Source organism: Amphibalanus amphitrite, unplaced genomic scaffold, assembly GCF_019059575.1.
Source record: "Amphibalanus amphitrite isolate SeventyFive unplaced genomic scaffold, NRLGWU_Aamphi_draft 000395F_arrow, whole genome shotgun sequence".
Classification (NCBI taxonomy): domain Eukaryota; kingdom Metazoa; phylum Arthropoda; class Thecostraca; order Balanomorpha; family Balanidae; genus Amphibalanus; species Amphibalanus amphitrite.
The window spans coordinates 366,698-386,556 of record NW_024881889.1 but is presented as its reverse complement, the minus strand read 5'-3'; the positions used below and the strand labels follow the sequence as shown (position 1 = coordinate 386,556).

The following is a 19,859-nucleotide window of genomic DNA, read 5'->3' as shown; positions in this document are numbered from 1 at the left end:
ACTCAGTCAGTGGCGAATATCCGCCTTTTTGTGATGTTATGCCTAGGCCGCCATAAAGAAGACTCGTCCGTCCCAACCGATTGTTCATTGTTCATCCTTCCGCCTCTCCGAAAACATCGCGTTACGTACCGAGTCATTTATGAGTCGTCAAAGTACAACAGAGGCAACAGAAGCGTCACGAGCATCGGGAGACATATGAGGCACACAGATTCGGCCCGGCGACCGGCGGACGCCGCGCACTGGGGCCCAGCAGGCCGCTACGGCGGGACCGGTCGGTCGGGACTGGGCTGGGTGGGCCCCGGCCGGCCGTGCCCGGACCGTGTAGGTGGCGCTGTGATCGCTCACGATGTTGTAGAGGGCGCTGCCGCTGCCCGCAGCACGTCAGCGGACGGAACCGATCGCCGGACCATGAATGAGAACTGAAAAAGATGGGTTACGCGTGGTCAGATGGGTGTCAGGGCGGCAGCCGGAGCAAGCCGGTTGTGACCTGTAGCATATTGCAGAGATCTCGACTCCAAACATGATACGCCGGATTTCGGAAGTATCTCACTCGTGTCTTTTTGTTCGATCAACCCAGTGACAGCTGAGAGCTGGAGGTCAGATTTGAATGAATTTAAGGGACGAAATTTGTCATGAAAAAATTGAACTGTGAAATTATTAAATCGTGCCGCAGTATCAGAAGCGGTCATATTATCCCACCTCTTCGTTAGGGAAACAGCGAACGGCCCATCAGACACTGGCTCGACATGCATGCGTTTACTGTACACTTACTTTGGAAGAGTTTATTCCTCTTCCTCCTCCTCCTCTTCTTCCTCTTCCTCCTCCTCCTCTTCTTCCTCACTCTCTTCCTCCTCTTCCTCCTGGGGAAACAACGATCAATCGTCAATGGCTATCTCTACAGATCGACTCTTGCTTATTTATCGTAATTAGCTAATAGGGTAAGGCTACACGGGCTAAGAACAACGCATTACTGTTCGTCTTTATCCAATTTGCAATGCTTGTTATCTTAAAGTTATTTCAACATTTAGACGGTTGTATATTTGTATCGTGTATCGTATATTACCAGCGTGTGTATCGTGTACGGCGTATGTGTAGGTCGTATTTCATCCAGCCAGGTATCTACCCAGCCGTGTTATTTATCTGCCGTGTATCGGCCGTACTGACCAGGGGTTCGGGCTCGATCTCGGCCGGGGGTACTAGCTCCTCCTCCTTCTCCTCCTCCTGGGGGGTCTCGGGGTCATCCGACTTCTTGCCGGGTCGCTCACCGAACCACTTTGGGAGGCGCGCTGGGGACGGACAGCGGGTGGGTCAGATCGGGGAGGGGTGGAGGGGAGGCGCGCTGGGGACGGACAGCGGGTGGTCAGATCGGGGAGGGGTGGAGGGGAGGCGCGCTGGGGACGGACAGCGGTGGGTCAGAGCGGGGAGGGGTGGAGGGGAGGCACGCTGGGGACGGACAGCGGTGGGTCAGAGCGGGGCGGGCAGGTCGGTAAAGGTCACCGAACAGTTGGGGAGGCGCGCTGGGGACGGACAGCGGTGGGTCAGATCGGGGAGGGGTGGAGGCCGCGACACCGAATAGTCGGGAGGGGGCTTCTTGGTGTGAAAGATGGTTTGAGAAAAGACAACGATGTGATATTTTAATTTTTGACAATGTAGAACTCGACTTCACCCAATCCATGACGACGCCACACAAAAAACTTTATAATTATGTATGGAAACATCAGATGCAAGAGTTGCGAGTAACACAAGTTTCGACAGTTGGCAGAAGTGAGCTTTGTTAGAGATTCGGCCCCTGTAAAAGAGAGTCCTTCCCCTGTAAAAGAAAGAGAGTCCTTCCCCTGTAAAAGAAAGATGATACTGCACAGAGAAGAAGTCATCGATCGGAAGCGACAGAACAGAAAAGACACAAAACTTGCTTACGAAGAGAACTGGGTGATTGATTTTATTTACTGCAGAGACTGACTATGGGCTGAAGTAAATTCACACCCAAACTTTAGTCGCATCGAGACAGTTACTCTATGACATGATATATCTGACTGAGAAAGTACGATATTTTAACTGTTCTGCCATTCGTCAACCCAGGTTACTGTGTCATAATACACAGAAGGGATCTGATGCTACACCAATAAAGGGTCGTTAGGGTATCATTTACTGTTAAATAGCGTGCTATTAGTGCGGGTCCGAACCCCCTACAGACCTTTGGAGCGGTGGTCGAAGTCTTTCAACTTTTCCGCCCACTGCTTCTCCTTGCATTCCTTCTCCTGGTTGATAAAGCCCTGTAGATGACATCGCCCACTACGGTCAAAATTCTACGACGGCACACGCCCGCCTTTGTACAGCGGCATGCAACGTACAGGGTCAGTCATTCGGTCAGCCGCCGGCGTCGGGCCAGTCCAGCGGCCGCGCCGGTGCTGCCACCTGCGGGGAAAAATCTAAGCTAAGGTTCCACGTCGAGCCGCACGTCCTAGGCCGGATTCGACCGTGGTGGGCGCGTGTAAAAAATTGATAACGCGCCGCTAGCTGACGACTGGTGACACCGACTAGTGACGTCACTTACTCTTGGGCCGCTTTTCCCACTCCTGTTTCTTCTCACCCCACTCCTTTTCGAGGTGTTCTTTATTGATATTGTCCCATCCCTGTGGCATACAAGGCGCTCTGATACGCCGCCAACAGATCCCCCGCATTTTCAGCCCACACTGACACTCCCACTGTCCGGCACATTTACGTATGCATCCGATGCTCAACCAATATATGCAGTCAAAATAATAAATTAACTTCAAATAAACACACTTCAACACCTAAACAGCGATGGTGTTACCGGTTCGCAACAGCAAGGTTGGTGCAATGTTTCAATTCTGCTCGGGCAAACTTGACCTTCAAAAGACGAGCTACACTGAATATGCTAATTCGATCTGTTTCCCGGGTTGTTAAGCTCTTTTTTTTAGTAGAAAATATTTCCAGATTGCATATTTGACATCACCCTAAAATAACTCACTTGATGATGGACTATGCATGTCATTTCAAGATTCTAATCACGCAATAATGAAGTACATGAGTTTTGAATATAACTTGTAGGCGTGTTCAAAAATGGACGTGGCTACTGGACCCGGCTCAATTAGACCAAATAAGTTACCATGCAGGCAGTATGACTGATGACAATCGAGGAACTTTTCGCTGGGCTGATAAAATATGGAACGGTCGGCACCCGTTGCAAAGCAATGGTTTTATAATTAACCATAACTGGCCGTGCTTTGGTTTAATAGGATGTCCCAGACGATTAAGACCGTTTTATGAAACACCGCTGCTTTTCTGAAGACCCGTTAGTTTGATTAGACCATCAAACACGAAAGTCGTCTACGTTACAATTTAGACAAAATTGAGCATAGAGTCGTGAATTCATCGTGTGAGCGGAGCCTATGCACATCATGTGGAGTGCAAAGTGTAGAGACGAACGTCGAACAGGCAGTGTCTTGGCATGTCGTCCTCGACAAATTCCGCGGTAGCCTTGACTGAACATCCACTGTACTTTCATTCTGACCGTCACCACGACCATAAAAAGCAAACAGCGCAAATCACAAACAAATACCTGCATGATAGTCAGATAGGCGGCTCCAAAAATCGGTGCCATCGCCGGCTGGCCGGGCCGAAAATCGGCCCCAGTCTCTATGCGATCGCGAGCGCTCGAGTCGACAACCCGGCACAAATACGGTATGTGAAAAGAGTCGTAGGTGTCACTTACGCCGGCGAAGAGATCCTTCTTGTCGACGTAGGTCCGGCGGTCGATGGTGCGCTCAAACTTGGAGGCGGTCTGGATCTTGGGCTGTGGGCAGAACGAGCGGTCGATGTTTAAGAATGAAATTATTTACGTAAGATATTCTGAGTTCACTGTAATGAGTGTGACCTGGGAAAGTGCTATGAATTATTTCTGCTCTATTTGCTCGTATCAAGCGATTCGGACGGATTATGTAAATCCGAGGTCATTTGGCGGTAGTGCTTAATATCACATTTGCATATTGATCTAGCAGTGATATTTTAGATTTGTACTCCGACCTTAACACGACATGCACTAATTTACCGCTAGCATGGTTCCAAATGACCAAAATAATCCCCCTTTCACCCATTATTAGAAAGTGTTGTCATTGTAAGGCATTTCTAACGGACCGAGCCCGGTGTAGCATTGCGGATTCATCGTCCAGTATAACCGTACCGATACGGGGTGCGTGAGTCGCCACTGTCAACTTACCGGGTGCTTTCCAGTCAGGGCCCTGGAAGGAAGCCGATGCGGTCAGATAGGCGCGGCAGCGACGGGGCGCGACTCGGAGTCACACACGCTACCGCCGGACATCGCGACATGAACCGGATCCGGCCGCACCAAAGAACCGATTTTAATGCAGCTCTTCAGCGCATTCCTAACACATCGAACAAGTACAGCGAAAAGTCCGAAATAAACACGCAAACTGGATATTTCCCAGGACGTCGTCACCGGTGAAGACGGTGATACGATGTGGTGAAAGTATCGCCTGTGTATTCCGTTTGGCGTGATATGACGTGAGTAATTTTCTAACGCTAGGTCCTGTTCAATATGTCACCAGTGCCGTTACAGATCAACTAAGCCACAGATATACATATTTACAGAGCTAGGCACTAGGCAGTACTTTACATTGAACAACGATAAGCGACGATTAATTGAAAATGCCCTCTCCAGCCCAACTGAACTGATTTAATTTTACATTACACACACAATACGATACAAACCAACCTGGACCGGCTTGTTACTCTTCGTTCCGGCGTGTCTTGCGGCTAGTCGTGCAGTAGCGGCGGTAATGCCATTAGCGCCGTTACCGTTGTTCCGTTTTAGTCCATATCATGTCACTTACTCTACCCCTATTTAGATTCATTTCCCGTTTACATGGTTTCTATTGTACCCGTTTACGTGGCTAAAGTTTTCGAGCATATGGTTCATTAGTTCATATTATACCCCCAAGCTGGACCTATTTTGAAGAATTGGATGCTCGGACACGGTTGATTTTACATGTGGACATTGCCGTATGAATAAGAGCGGGCCCAACTCGCTCCACCACCAATCCCCAACGACCAGGAGCTCCTACTAAGTCACTTCAACCCCGGACAGTAAAATTAATTCGTCCCGGACCATCCCCTCCCCGTCTACTTACTCGGGCTCGAGTCCGAGCCTGACGGCCTTGTGACGCAGCTGCATCTTCTGTCGCTCCTTGAGCTCCTTCAGCTGTGTCGTGCAGAGGCGACGGAGGGTTAGCCAGGTGGCCGCAGGCACAGGCGCACCGGGGGTCTACACACTACTGTGGCTACAGACTAGGGCGGGGCAGGGTGGCCAGAGGCTAGGGCGGCGACGGGGAGAGAATGACGAAAATTCGGTGGCAAGACGTGAGAGCTTGAGTTGCCGGTGTGTGAACGGCAAAATATGTGTAAGGCTATTTATCAAAACTCCGCGTGGGCTGGCGGCTGTTTGATAAATAGCTTTCCTCAATGCGCCGTTTTGCACTGGTCAACTCAAAGCTCCACTCCTGCGCTGCAAAGTTTCGTCAGTTCGCTCCCGCCGCCAGCTCAGGTTCGTGGCCTCGAGCTGGTGTAGAAAAAGGTGCTATTTGGGTCACAGTTGTCCGTGGTTAGGTATGGTATATCGGCAGCGGCAGATCCGCCAAGAAAAATGCCGGCCAGGTAAGGTCTGGGTCGGCGAAAGCAGCCTTGCGGTGGCGTCTGCCTCAAAGTTCGTGACGAAGAACAGTTTCGAGGCGAGACAATGGTGGGCTGCGGCCGCTGGGGCCGCCGGAATGTCAGGGTGGTCTCCCCAGCCCGTTATCGGGATATGGAGCGGGTATGGGGTGAGGGTCTGTTGCTCTTTGTGCACGCATGGTGCAGCATACCACCACTGCGACCCAGTCAGGTAACTGAGCGGGATTACGGATGTTTGGTTTATAGTGATGCTATGCTCGTGAGACCTTTTTAACTATTTGTTATACTCGTACCTACCGATTCAATATTTGTAAAAACATGCCATTTGTTATATCTGTGACCATCTACGTCTCGCAAACATGATTTGGTAATAAAAACTATCCGAAAAACTACAAATAAAGGAGAAATAAGATTTAGAGGAAACCAGCAAATTTTGCCCAAAATTTTGTCCCACCTCACTACTTTATGGAAAGTTGTCTATCAGTAGAAAAAAGCATCTACACCATGCAAAGATAAATCTACTCGCGCCATAATACATGAAGAGATCTGGGCGTAGTCACACGTGCAGCTGGTGCTAGAAAATTGTGGTCTGTGCTCCGGCGGGGTCTACAATAGTGGGGCGTCTATGGAAACAGGGTGAACTGGCCGGCCCCGGGTCAGCCAGCGAGGTATGGCCAGTCTGCTCGGCGTGCTGGGGTCACCTATAGTTATATTCCGGCACTTACTCGGGGTCAAGTCCTTTCTTAAGAGCTTTGTGGCGGAGCTGCATCTTTTGCCGCTCCCTGAGCTCTTTGAGCTACAACAAACGTGGAGCCAGGGAGCTATCATACGCCGCCGCCGCTGCTGAATACACTTTGATATACGACACGGCACACGGAACGCTGACAGCGGAGACCACTGAACACTGAGGGCACCACACACGGCGACGGATGCTTGGCTACTCATCAGTCATGCTCCATCCTATCAGGTACCTGATACATCTACCATATTTCTCATCTACACAGGCAATAGGCATAATCTACACACACGCTTCCATTGGAGGTTTCGATGCATAAAGTAAATACTCTAGTCTCTAAGTATGAAACCGTCCAGTTCAGGAGATCGACCTTTTCAACAACTATCAACTACATCAACCTATCGACTCAGGCCAGGCGATCAACCTATCCACCTACTAAGGGTCATACAGATTGGTTTCTTACTGTCGCGGCTGAGACGGCTGACCAGGGCGGTTGCCTGGGCTCTGACGGCCTCACAGCGGGACTGGCGCCAATAAAAACATATGGTTTGTCCAAATTATGTTTTGAATTGGGTCTGCCACTTCACCCAAAAATTACTTTATGTCTTTAGTATCGGACGATGAATATCGACATTTTCTCCAACAAGTAACAAAAACATCCCGTTTTCCCTTAAGTATTATCAGATCTGGGAGAAAATTATTAAAATTACAGCTGCAGTAGCAACCCAGCTAGACGTGCAGCTTCCTAATAATATGCAAGCAATTAATTAGATTCCCTCGGATGCTCTTCCCAAGCCTGTATCGGGCATTTATAACGCCAACTTACGTCGTAGTCCTGGCGCTTCTGGCGCTCCTCGAGGTCGTACTTGTCGGTCTCGAGCTGCACCAGCTGTGTCCACAGGTCATCGGCCTTCTTTTTGAGCGACTCCAGACCCATGCCCTGCGGACGAACGTCGAGGAAGGTTAGGATCAGCGCTATTGAAAAAGACAGCATTGCTGGCTTTCGATGCTTAATCTGAGTCACGTTAGTTATATCGATGTGGACATAACTATATCGATTCATGGCGCATATTTGAGTCTATGTCACATAAGCAATTGCCGAATAACACCCAGCAAATTATGAACAAGCTCAGAACGGTTTTCATAAACCACTGTTTCCAATACCTAAGCAGATAAACCAAACGAATGTGAGCCGAATATTACAAAGGTCCGATACGTTTACGAACGCGAGAGTTAAAACACGCTGCGATACGCTTCAGAGCCAACTTCACTCACGTCCAGGTTGAGTTTCTTGATGCGGACGCTCATGGCGAGCTGTTTCTCCTCGGCCAGCTGCTCCTTGGTCTTCATGACCTCGGCCTTGGCGGGCGTGGAGCTGGTCTGTTGAGGGAAAGGGGCGGGGTCAGACGGCTTCGCATCGAGTTGGCGTGAGTCGTCCTCATTGACATTTTCAGCAGTCTTATTTTTTCATGATCGTAGTGCTTCTGGACTTGACTTTTGACATTTGAAATTTGACATCTAGAGATGAAGTGCAATTCCAACACACACTGCTTCTCAGAAGCATGCCTTTTAGAAGTCCCCCGTAACGGTATTCAGTCTCATCACTCCTTAATCCACGCCCTTTTCCTCTCTTTCCCATCCCTCCCAACTCACCGCGTCTCCGCTCTTGCTGATTTTGATCTTTCCTCCGGCGGTGGCTTTGGAGGCCTGCTCGAGCAGCTGGCGTTTCTTCTCGGCCTCCTCGAGGCGGCGGCGCTTTTCCTCCACCTCGCGCTGCTTCTTCTCCTCCTGTTCGCGCAGACGGCGCTCATCCTCGACCTTCTTGGCGGCCGCCAGGCGCTTCTCCTCCTCGGCACGCAGGACCTGAAGACGAGGGAGGCGAGGTCAGTAGAGGCCAGTGAGTGGTGGGTGTACTGAGGTGTTGAATAACCACTAACCATATAAGTTGCCCAGAGCGGGAGAGCAAAGTGAAGTAAACGAGTCGAAGCATACCGCAATTTTAGCAAAAAGTGGTCAAAATGTTGGTGACTCGTAGAAAAATATGAACAAAAAAGCATGTTCTGCGTTGAGCTCGTTTACTGCCCACAGGCGGCAAAAAGCTCAGTGTCTCACTGGTCATAGGCAACTTCGATACACAACAACTTCCAAAGCCTGAACGCTGCAACAAGGGTCTCAAATCTCCTGGATAAAACTATCCATCCATATCCATAGGCAGTCATGGCTCGCCGGGGCCGATTGTCTCACCTTGCGCTTGGCCTGTTTCTCGCGCAGGTTTTTCAGCTCTTCCTCCTCCTTGGCGCGCTGTTTGCGCCACTCGGCGATGTACTCTTTGAGCTGTTCATCCAACTCGGAGGTGGTGGTCTGCTGCCGGTGCTGTCAATCGTCACAGGGGGCACAGGTCAGGTCATCGGAATAGGTCAGGGAACATGAGGTGTTCACGCTTGTTGATTGAGCGACGTTGCGACATCGAAGCAATAAGTAATTCTTGAGAGGTAAAATGTCACGCTGAGGCGAATGCGTAGAAATTACAGACAGTAGACATGGAACTCGAAAAACTTTGAACAACTTTTAACATTTTTCCCATTATTTGCAAACAATTCGCCATGTGAATTATTATAACCGTTTATTTTGTTTGACATAGAATGACGTTTAGCTATAGATGTTGGTTCTGTATTCGAAATTGACACTCACAGTGAAGATGTTCTCCTCTTTCTTCTCCTCAGCATGCCTGGAACGTAACAACAGAGCACGTGAACATAATGTACCGAGTCACTGGATGGCGACCGTACAATACGAAAGGCGTTCTGACTTCTCCAATGGACACTGTACCCGGGCAGGATTGGGCCGGATTCCCTGGAAATGTATCATGAGTCATAAACAGACCAGGCAAGGCCTCCCAGCATAAACAATTAAACAATGAGCCATTATGCGTTGGCGATGTCAGCTTAAGCCGTGTTTGCTTGTTGTTATATAATTATTGTTAAATAGAACAGCAAACTAAAGAGCGACTGAGCGAAAATAGCTAGGCAGAATGCGACTTAACATAAATACAGCGCAGGTTTATGAATAAGTTCATTGAACCTAAATTCCAGCGACTGCTAAAAGCAACTGAAGATTCGTCATTGTTCGGTGGTAAAGCGATACTCACGATTTTACCAAGCCCCGTGTCATACTACGATCGATGATGAAACAGATATAGCGTGTTCTGCCCACCGACCCAACAGCGCCAGAGCAAGCGGCATTGAACACACGGATAGCCCGACCGGCACACGGACAAACGCAAGCGACCACTCCCCCACACACGGCAGGGGTGTGGGTGGATCACACAGCGGCACATGATAGATGTGGGGTTAAACGCCGCTGTTCGGCCGAAACCAGCGCCACAGCGCAGACAGAGCGCCGCCGCCAGCGGTACGGGGCGTGTCACGGGTAGAGCACCGAAAACAGAGGTACGGAGCCCGTCTGCACAGGTCACACACGCCGTGGAAAAACACCACCACGCTGGGTCAAACCGGCCGCCCGACGGGTCGGAGGCATGCATAACCACGCAACACCTCACAGGATAGCTGAAAACAAGAAGCTGAAAACGAACGTGGAGGATTGTGGACACACGAGTGACGTGAAAATTGGGAGTCATGAGGAGCCTTGGCTAAAAAATAGTCTTCAGATGTTTTTTTTTTAACCAAAAATATGTCTACAAATATCCTTGGTCAAGGATTTGTCTCGAAATTCGAATATCTTTCGAAGGTCTATTTATTTTCTCAGAAATCAAGCTTCGTTTTTTTTCTTAAAAAAAAAAACTTAAAAGTTTCACTTGACTTTATATGAATAACAAAAAGCCACATAAATTTTCACGTCTCTGCGGGAGAAATGTACACTGAGGTGGTGGACAGTGAGACAAGATGTGCGTCAGTTTCCACACCGTCACAGCACCACGGCACAGCCCTCCCACTTACTTTGCAGGCTTCGGCCTGTGGGCGACGGGAAGGGCGCGTTAGTGAACCAATTGTGGGCGCTACTGACGGCGCAGCTTAGCACCACTAGAGGTCAGTGCCTAATTCAAACGCTATGGGTAGCTAGCTGGCTAACCAGTGACTAAAGCATTCCAAGTCGGCATTTGACTGATCTTGAGTTACGCTAAAACTAGAAACTAGCGCTAGTAAACTATGGGCATACTTCATCGCAAAGAGTTTGCGCTGCAAAGTGATTGAGTTTTACGTCTGCTGGTGAGTTTTCTACAGTCACGGTGCACAGTTCGACGACTGGGGCGGTATTAAATGAGGTCGATGACGTGTTAGGTTGGCATTCATATTTCTCGGTGAGGTTAGCTATGCATCACATGCTGTGAAAAGGCATTGGTTAGGAAAATTGGTTATTCTTCTGATATAATGGTCATTGTAGCGGTGTAAAAACAGTCTGGGGTTTTGCAAACACATTGAATTGTTGTTCGATGTAGTCAGTACATTCCCAGCCTGCTCAGTGCATATGTTGTAGCCCTTGCATTTTTCTGTTATATATCGCGGTCTGCATATGTATTTAGTTTCGTGACTTTTCCTCACCTTCCTTGAGCTAGTTGGCAACCAGAAGTATAAAGAATAACGATTTCAAACCAGCAATGAAAACATAAAAAGGGGAATTTCCCGTTTTATAATCGACATAAAAGCCAACTCCCGTCTGATAACCAATTGATGAATGTTATACCGTCGGTTACTTGCAGAGAGTTTGACGCTCTTGCAGCATGTCCGTTATACATAACACGATATCCGATTTTTTTCTTCTTTTTTTTTTGCTAGGAATTTGGTGGAACTGGCACTGTTCAAGTCCGGCATCGTATTTTTTACAGTAAAAATGGCTCATTGTCACCTAAATGGACCACAGGTGGTCAATTATATCCGCACCCTTTATTGTTTGCCAGTACCCCGAACACGAAAAACGCCGTTCCACCGTTAGGAAGGCACCGAAACAGCGGCACGTATAGGCAGGAATCCCAATCGACCACGTGCTTCGGGCAAGGTACATACTGTTTACTATTATTGCATGCTGGATGTGCCGATATTTCCACATTTACCTCTGGTATCAAACCTCCCTGCCTTTCACAAATACTGGAGTCATGCTAGCACATTGGCACATGATGACACCATAAGGCATTTTCGTTACATTATTTGCAGTTCAAAACGATACCCATTTTGCGGAACATGCAGTGGAACTTTCCAGAGCACCTAGGCAGACATCCTTTTCCTACCGCACAACCAGTTTTCGTAAAGCAAGTAAACTCACGATATGTCACTTCGTACACAGATTAGCATAACCGCAAGTCACCTGACAAGTGGCAATGTGCCTTCTACTTAGTCAGATAACACGTGTGTTTGCATGTCAAAATGTATAACCGCGTGGGCTGTGTATATTATCTTAGTGTGTCACATTAGCGAGGGTTGGTCGGTCAGTGGTGAGGACGGGGGTTGGGATCAGCACACGCCATGCGGTACTCACTCCTCCTGTTTGGGAGCCTCCTCCTCCTCCTCGCTACTGTAGATGGGAGGACAGAGCGCCGGTCAGATAATGTTATAGAACAGCGGCGGCGGTGGGTGACGCAGACAGCAGAGAGGGAGAGGACAGAGAGGAAGGGATGGAGAAAGAGAGAGGGAGATACAAAATAGAGAGGGAGGGAGAAAGAGAAACAGAGACAGAAAAAGGTGGAAAGGAGGAAAAGAAAGAGAAAATCGTATGGAAGCTGCAAGTCACACATATCGGCCCGCCTGTAGCTGTCAATGCTAATTATATCTTAATCGTTACGGGCGGGTTTTACGAAAAAGGTAGGTATAGCTGTTCTATGTCAATCACTCCACGCTTGAGATGGGTCTATGTCTGTGTAACATACATACACAGTGTGTATGTATGTTGGTGTGTATTCTAGCAAACAGGTCTCAATCTGGAAGGAAGGATAGAAAACCCAGAACGTTTCTGACGTTCTTTCATATATACTCGTACTAATATGTCTGCAGAAAATATGGCATAGAATAAAAATTTAAACCATGGGCAATTCACAAAGTATTTATGAAAAATATGGTGGCAAAAACGTAAGGATAAAACGCCCGCAGTGTAACTTTGTGTTCGGTCACTCCAACTCTACTCTAGTAGGTATTTGCAGTTGGTACTTACACCTCCTCTTCTTCCTCAGAACTGAAACCAGAGGCACAGCCGGTTAGCAACGAAACTCGACGGCCGCATCAGCCCAGCCGAGGAGGCTCGCAGCTTTAAGCGAAAAACAAAGTTTGAGACGAAGCACGCAAAGTGGCGTCAAAGTCAGCCTAGTCAGCGTACTGACCCGAGTACGGACTCGGCAGTGATAAACGTAACGGCGGCGCAAAATAAATGATAGACATACACGGGCTTCACATAGACACTGATAAAATAGTCTGAAGCAATTAGCTGTATGAATACATTGGGTTAGGGCGCTTGCGATCGTCGTTAGTGGCTTCAGAAACGAGACGATATTTTTTGGGGGGTGGGGCTTCAATCACCCATGAGCCTAAAACATATTAGCATAGGTTATTTTTGGAGATTTATTTTCGATGATATGCCAAAAGCATATTGATCCTATCATGGTATCTACCAAGTATCTACAAGCGGTGCTTACATCAAAAGGATAAAAATAGTTATATTTTATGGATAAAAAAGAACGAACAGTTGACTGCTAAATTTCAGTAGCTATTGCTATTTAAAATTGGTCATGAACTGTACTGCTATATGGAGGATGAACATTTAAACTTAGTTTCTGAACTTTACCTATCGTAGTTCAAATATCTGACATTAAAATGAGAGCAAAAAGCGTGGTAAATAGTAAGTAAATATCAAACAGTAATTTACCAAACAAATGTCTTCATGTCGTAAAACAGAAAAGTCAAAATGAGTCGTGAAAATGTTTTGCAGTTAGTTTTATAAGATAGCGCAGAACGAAACGCAAGAATCGTTGGGACGTTTTTTCACAAAAGACGTGGTTCGCCGCCAAACGAATGGCAAAAAATTTGAAAAAGGTACATACATCAGTTAGGTATAAAGCTATAAGCGGTACTTACGAGTAAACCTCCTCGTCGTCAGACATGATGCTGTGTTTTTATCTGAAAACCGAAGCATGAATCAGTTAGCATGGTTAAATAACGCATATTGCAGACACATTACCTGCAGTTGCATTGGACGTCGCCATTCACTCTAACAGGACGTGACCACTAATCAATACGAAATGCTTGCGCTGATGCGCAGGGGAAACATGAAGTTATTGCACGCATCCAGCCGTTGCAAATCAATCTACCTTCGTGCGTAATTAATCGCAAAGGCCATCGTGATCTGAGCTTCCCAGTTCCCACTACATTCCCCGAAGAGCAGTGAGAGATTGGAGACCGGCGCAGAGCCGCCGTCTCGCTGGGACGGCGGCAGGGTGGTAGGCTAGCCCGCCGGACAAGAGTGTCGTGCGGCACAGTCTACCATGCCAGTGATTCATCTCCGCTCCACCGACCGGCGCATGGCGGGGGAGAGTGAAATAGCGCTTAGGAACCTAGGGTAATGTAAAAACTAAAATTCATATGACCGCACTATTTATCAGAAGTAGATTATGATCGCATTCAATGTAAGCAGGTATGCGTTTAGGGGGAGGGTGACTTGTTTCGCAAGAAGGCAATGGCGAATTTAAATGCTCTGTCATTTCGATAAAGAAGCGATCAACTATGGGAATAAATGCCGCATATTTTCAGCATCGATATAACGGCATTTAGAATTACTGGATACAGAACATGTTTCGTCCGAAGCAGTTACATCATGCATTTGGTGGGTACTCGAGATGATACCCATGACTGCGAGTAGAAGTCATCAACAAGTGGGCTGAACAATAAGGAAAGAATATATGTAAATGGGTACCCATCAGCAATCAGCATACATGTAGAAATGCAACAAATAGCACCCAACTAAACAATATACGTTTCAGCGAAGGGAGAACATCTGAAGCGTTTTCTGATCAGTGAGTTGGTCCCGGTCCGAGTAAAAGCCGTTCATCTCCATGGCCGTCTGTTCATCGTCTGGTCTCCCGCCGGCACCCCATCGGTGGCTGGTGCCAGGCCTGTCTGGACGCCGCCCAATAAAAACTCCCACATCCACTTTCTGGCGCCGGCGTCGCGAACTTTACTCCTCAGGAATGCGCTCGACGAACCACAGAAGATGGCGGCGCCAGCCAGTACACGTCCACAGATGAATGATATGGCTGCCTGCAAGCGTTCGCGAAAAATAATACAGTGTTCGACATATTATCTGGACCGATTTCTGCAGCAGCCAGCAATAACGGTGCGGAAATTTTCACTTTTACTGCCATTGCACCACGGAATGGCTTCATAACGCAAACTATCGTGACTATCTTCACAAATACCTATGCACTTTTGCCGCCAATGCTGGCAAGGATAAATACGTCCTGTAGGATGGAGGAACCTAGCTGATGCCAACGTCAACTGCCGGTGTTTTCTATGAAATTACGGCTGGTTGAATAGTTGGCAGCCGGGGCCTGGTGCAGGGGCCAGCCCCACCGACACCCACCCCCGAGCCAAGTGCAGGAGGTGTCGGCCCACATAGACATAACGGGTGGCCGAGCAGGGGCGGTGTCCCTCCTAACGACCCAGGCTGACCTCCAGTCAGGCGCGGATACAAGGGGGGGCCATGGGGGCCATGGCCCCCCCTTGGCCGATTTTTTTTTTCAAAAATAAAATAAAAAGTTAAAAAGTTAAAAAGCTGAAAAGGGGGCCTCCTGAAAATAAAGTGGCCGAAATCCGATGAGTTTTTTTTTTAACCTACCCACTTAGTTATTTCTTAGAAGACTAGCTGAGAAGACTTCTTTGTTAGAAGATTGGTAAAGCTTTTCATAACTTGGAGGTCTCTTATACTCACAGAGATGACCACTTTTACAGGGCCTCCTAACCTGCACAGAGGGCCTCCAAGCCTGCACAGATGTTGAGATGTTGCCTGAACAGCTAGATAAGCTCAATAGACGCAGTTTTTTTTTGGGGGGGGCCCAACAAGTGGGAAGATGGGGCCTCCAACAGGTGGGATTATGGAGGGGGCCTCCTGGTTTCTAATGGCCCCTCCCTTGGAGATTTTCTGGATCCGCCCCTGCCTCCAGTCACCGAGCCAGCAGAGGTGTTAAACGTCGCCGAGACGACCTGTGCCAGACAGCACAGATTGTCACAGCCATGGTTTGGACTTCATGAACCCGGAAAGACGGGCGGTAGTTTGCAGCAAGGCAGAATTATTGTATAAGTCGTCATTTGGAAATTGGAAGAATGAAAGTACAAAAAATATAATGCAAAAATATGATAACATGGTGCTCACTGACCATGCTATGGAAAATGTCTGCGAGGCTCTTAAACGGGGCAATAGGCACGTTAATTATATAACCCTTTACAATTCGCCGCGCTGTCTTCAGACCTAAGGCATAGGCGTAGGAACGCCCCCCCCCCACACTTTTCAGCCATTTTTTAACTAAAATCTTTATTTTTGATTTTGATACAAAACTAAGAACAGGAAATGATTCAGCAAGGTGAGATATGAGCACAAAACCGCAAATAATTTCTTCATAAGGGTAATGGGACTCCCATAAAGTGATATTGAAGTTTCGCTGCCCCCCCCCCCCCCCCACACACACACACACACTTTTGGTGAGGCTCCCACGCCCATGACCTAGGGTTGCAGTTTCTCTTTTCTCATAAATTCGTTTTACATTGGGTAGGGCAAGCCAAGGCAGTTTGAACCAAGGCAGTTTGAGCCAAGACGATAAATGTCGAATTTCTTGCCTTTTATAGCTTCGATTTGTATTATTTTTGTCATAAAAGTGAGCAACAAGGCTTCAAACTTTCAGAACAGAAATTTCTGCGATTAAGGACAACAGCCATGAATTGAAATGATGTTTTAAGTTCTTCAAAGTATTTGTGTGTTTTTATCTGAATGCTCACCCACCATTCGCTAGTTTAACTTAAAAGTAGAACAGGGAGCATTGAAAACTTTTGTTAAAACAGTATAATTTTCATTTTGTTAGAAAACGTAGGCATTACCTACGTAGGTAAATGTCCAAGATGCTTTTAATAAAATCCGAATGTTTATGCAACAATAAAACAAAATCAGCTAGCATCCGTGTACAGTTTGATCCATGAAAAGCGTCTTCAGAACATGATCTGACTCTGGCGCGCAGTGACGTTACTTTCCAAGACAAACAAAACGGCACAAAGTTCAGCTTCCAGGTGGTACAACAGTTCCACAGGCCGCCGGCAGAGGCGCTGGCGTCGGAGGTATTTTTGGACGGCCCATTTTTGCGGCCGGGGCGGGCGGCCGAGCTCGGGCGCGGAGGCCTCGTGGGGGATGCTATCGCGGCGCGCCTGTCCGTTCAACACGGGACAGCCGGCCGACCTGCTGTCAGGCACGCCGTGTCACGCAAAACACGTGTTGGTATTGGAGCCAAGACAACTGGTGAACTGAGGTTTTCAGGTTTCCGTCTAAGGAATATTGAACAGGATATTTCAATAATTATATTTTGTCAGGTAATGAGATAATATTCACCTAGTTGTCGCACTTGCATGCAACCACGAGGACAAACAATGCAGAACATGCGATTTTAAGTGAGTAGGTAGTAGGTACTTGCATACCTAGCGCTTTCACTGCAGGGGAACGAACCGTTTTATATAACAATTCCCAGAAAACAGATGCCATGTCCACTTTCTTACCCACGCCCCCAACTTTTTCCTCACTACTTCCACCCGCCCAAGGCCAGGGCAGCACAAACCAGCGTGTTTAGCTCCGGGAGGCCGCCCTTTTGACTGTGTGTTTACAGCGCGTCTGCGACAGTCGATAAACAGGGGAGACAGGGTGCCGACTTCCTGGAACTCGCGCGATGCGTCACTCTCCGAACCGGAGCTAATTTCGCCCGCGGGTGCAACCCGGCCGCAGCACACAGCGCATGCGCAGACCGGGGATGACCTATTTCGGCGGTCGGGGCCCGGGACCACGCCCTTTGCCTCGGGTATGGTCTAGTTCCTCCTGTAGTAGTTAATGATACAAGGGCAAGAAATACTTAAATTCACAAATGCATGCTTTTCAAAAGCAATTACGTGTACCGAAAGGTCCCCAGGACTGAAGTTAGAATAAAACCCTGAGACGACCAGGAAAAGGTGACGCTTCTTGAAAGCATCAGTCACTACGGTACTTCAGTGCATGCAGAGAGTTGACCTAACCATGGCTTTCCGAACTAACAAAAGGATACAAAAGTAGACTACTATTGCGCACTAGGCAGGGATAACGTACTCAGCTAAAGCAACAACCGATTGCAATTGAAGAAATTTAGGGTTTCTGGAATTGCAGCCCTGAAAAAAAAAATTGTATGGTTCCATTGCATGCCACGTGTAAGGTCATGAAAGCATGCAATAATTATTCCAATCTGGAGCAAATTAGCAGAAGTTTTATAGATAAACAAGTCAGCGAGTACTGCTGCTTTCACTGAAGCGGCATTCGAGCTTGGCTCCAGCACTCAAGGACGTAACGAAATGTATCGTGATGTCCCATAACGTGCACCATACGCCACTCGGTGTCCTTCTGATATGTTCCTGTGACCGCATCCGTGTTGGTCACACCATTCCAGACGGTTCCAACTTCCAAGTCCTTGGAAATCAACTCCAGCCCGTGTACCTCACAGCCAAGCCCCAGAGGTAACCAGATAGCCACCAGGCGTTGGTCACCAGGCGCCGCTGACCGCAGGGCGCGGGGCACATCACGGACACACAGACACACAAACACACACACAGTCGCCACAGGTCGCCGCGTCAGTCGCTCCGTGCGCTGGGGCTGGGGACGGAGACGGGCGGCACTTACGGGTGGCGCCGGAGAAGCTCGAGAGACAGCGCGGAGAGAGACCGCAGCCGGTGGAATGTGATCACGGCGAGGGTCCGTCGGCCTCTGAGAGCCGCTGCCGTCCAGCACGGGGAGCAGAGCGGCCCAGCAGAGGCTGGAGGAGAGCCAGTGCCAAACTTAGACCGCCCCGGCAGCTGGCTCCAGCGCTCGGCGGCTCCGGTGGCAGCCGGCCCGACATCCTACCCTCGGTACCGAGCACTGGGCCAGGCTTTACGCTGTGCGGTGTACAGAGTACATGTACATTCGGTACATCCCGACTCCCCCTACCCACGGTACTGAGCAGTACAGGCCGAGCTATCCTATAGGGTACCAGGGACTGATCTCTTGGCACACCTTATACACGATGCTTAAAGGGACCCTCCCACCTTCAAAAAAGTTAATGAATTGGCATGAAAGTGATGTCCCTTGGTTCAGAAAGAGCGAAAACGAATATCTACAAAATTTCACCGAAAAATATTCACTGGTTTTCAAGATTAGGCTTTTACTTTTGTTTACTTTTTGGGATCTCCCCTGTTACTAGCGACTTTATTTGGAAGCAATGATTTGGCAGCCTTAAAGTGCGGCAGACGTTGCGCGCAAAGCAGCGTATACCACCACGTGTTAACGATGGTTTTAGTCTAAGATTTAAAAATCGTTAGATCTCCGCTGACGTCACAAATTCTAAGGGGGCATTCCAATGCATTAGCCCCTTAGAATCCGAAAACTGCAAGTTTGAAATTCCATATCTTCGAATTAAAGCATTTTTCGATGTTGTGAGTGCCCAAACCGGTATTTGCAGGCCATGGCCACCAATTTGGCTATCTCAACTCAAAACTAATGTTAAGGTGGGAGTGTCCCTTTAACGCTGGGAACTGAATCCCGCATTGCTCCCTAATCCCTACCCACTTTACAAGGACAGAACAAGACAGCACACCATGCCAACGGTACTGAGGACTTCCTCCAGTACAGGGTGTCTCAAAAGTTCGTTGACACATTTCCCATGCCAATAAAGCATAAAAGGACCGGCCAAAAATCTAAGGTTTTGGTGTCTGTGTGTTCACTAGACAAATATGCATGCTTTGACAACTGATTCGGAAGGTTGGAAACCAAACCCTTTGCTGTATCTCCAAAAATATTTGCCCATACCGATTTTCGTCGCTCCGTCAGCTGCCGGAGGCTGATAAAAGGTTACCAGCTTTCAAGCTCTTGTAGGGGAATCCCCTGCAGTTTCTGCGTCGGATTTAGGTTCGACGAGCTCCCCAGCAGCATCCGCTTCTCCCTGAAAGCCGACAGCTTGCATCGACACCATCCGTGAGTATTTTGTAGGTCTTCTCTGGCGCTAACTCCTTCATGAATGACTGGCGCCGACCTCCCAAGCACCATTTTCCTTTTCAAAACAACGCCATTCCTGAACAAATGGTAAGTGCCAGGGGCAAATTTTTCGCAGCATATCGTAGCAGAATGTGTCGGCCATCTGTTCCTTAGACACATTTTGCAAATTTTG

General features: G+C 48.3%; 1 protein-coding gene across 16 annotated transcripts; it reads right to left on the bottom strand.

Annotated features, from left to right (window-relative positions):
• Positions 1-121: 121 nt before the first annotated feature.
• On the bottom strand, positions 122-18,447 carry LOC122390418 (troponin T, skeletal muscle-like). Of its 16 annotated transcripts, none has more exons than XM_043383328.1 (17): positions 18,338-18,442; positions 13,522-13,563; positions 12,605-12,625; positions 11,936-11,971; positions 10,402-10,416; positions 9,137-9,173; positions 8,690-8,818; positions 8,099-8,308; positions 7,721-7,825; positions 7,272-7,385; positions 6,435-6,505; positions 4,241-4,262; positions 3,737-3,817; positions 2,555-2,633; positions 1,165-1,286; positions 772-860; positions 122-419 (listed from the first exon to the last, which is right to left on the bottom strand). In XM_043383328.1, the coding sequence occupies exons 2-16, from the start codon at positions 13,545-13,547 to the stop codon at positions 783-785; spliced, it is 1,146 nt and encodes a 381-aa protein (XP_043239263.1). In that variant the 5' UTR covers positions 13,548-13,563; positions 18,338-18,442; the 3' UTR covers positions 122-419; positions 772-782. The 16 variants fall into 16 exon arrangements, with proteins under 16 accessions (XP_043239263.1, XP_043239261.1, XP_043239262.1 ...); XM_043383326.1 differs by lacking the exon at positions 2,555-2,633 and adding an exon at positions 2,195-2,273 and having other exon boundaries at positions 18,338-18,440; XM_043383327.1 differs by lacking the exon at positions 6,435-6,505 and adding an exon at positions 5,172-5,242 and having other exon boundaries at positions 18,338-18,440.
• Between the last annotated feature and the right edge of the window lie 1,412 nt (positions 18,448-19,859).

Bases quoted from the DNA above. Each gene is read 5' to 3' on its own strand.
- LOC122390418 (XM_043383328.1), bottom strand. From the start codon at position 13,547: ATGTCTGACGACGAGGAGGTTTACTC. The intron at 12,626-13,521 runs GTAAGTACCGCT...CTCTGGTTTCAG, and splicing joins GACGACGAGGAGGTTTACTC to TTCTGAGGAAGAAGAGGAGG. The intron at 1,287-2,554 runs GTAAGTGACGTC...GTCCGTCCCCAG, and splicing joins GTGGGAAAAGCGGCCCAAGA to CGCGCCTCCCAAAGTGGTTC.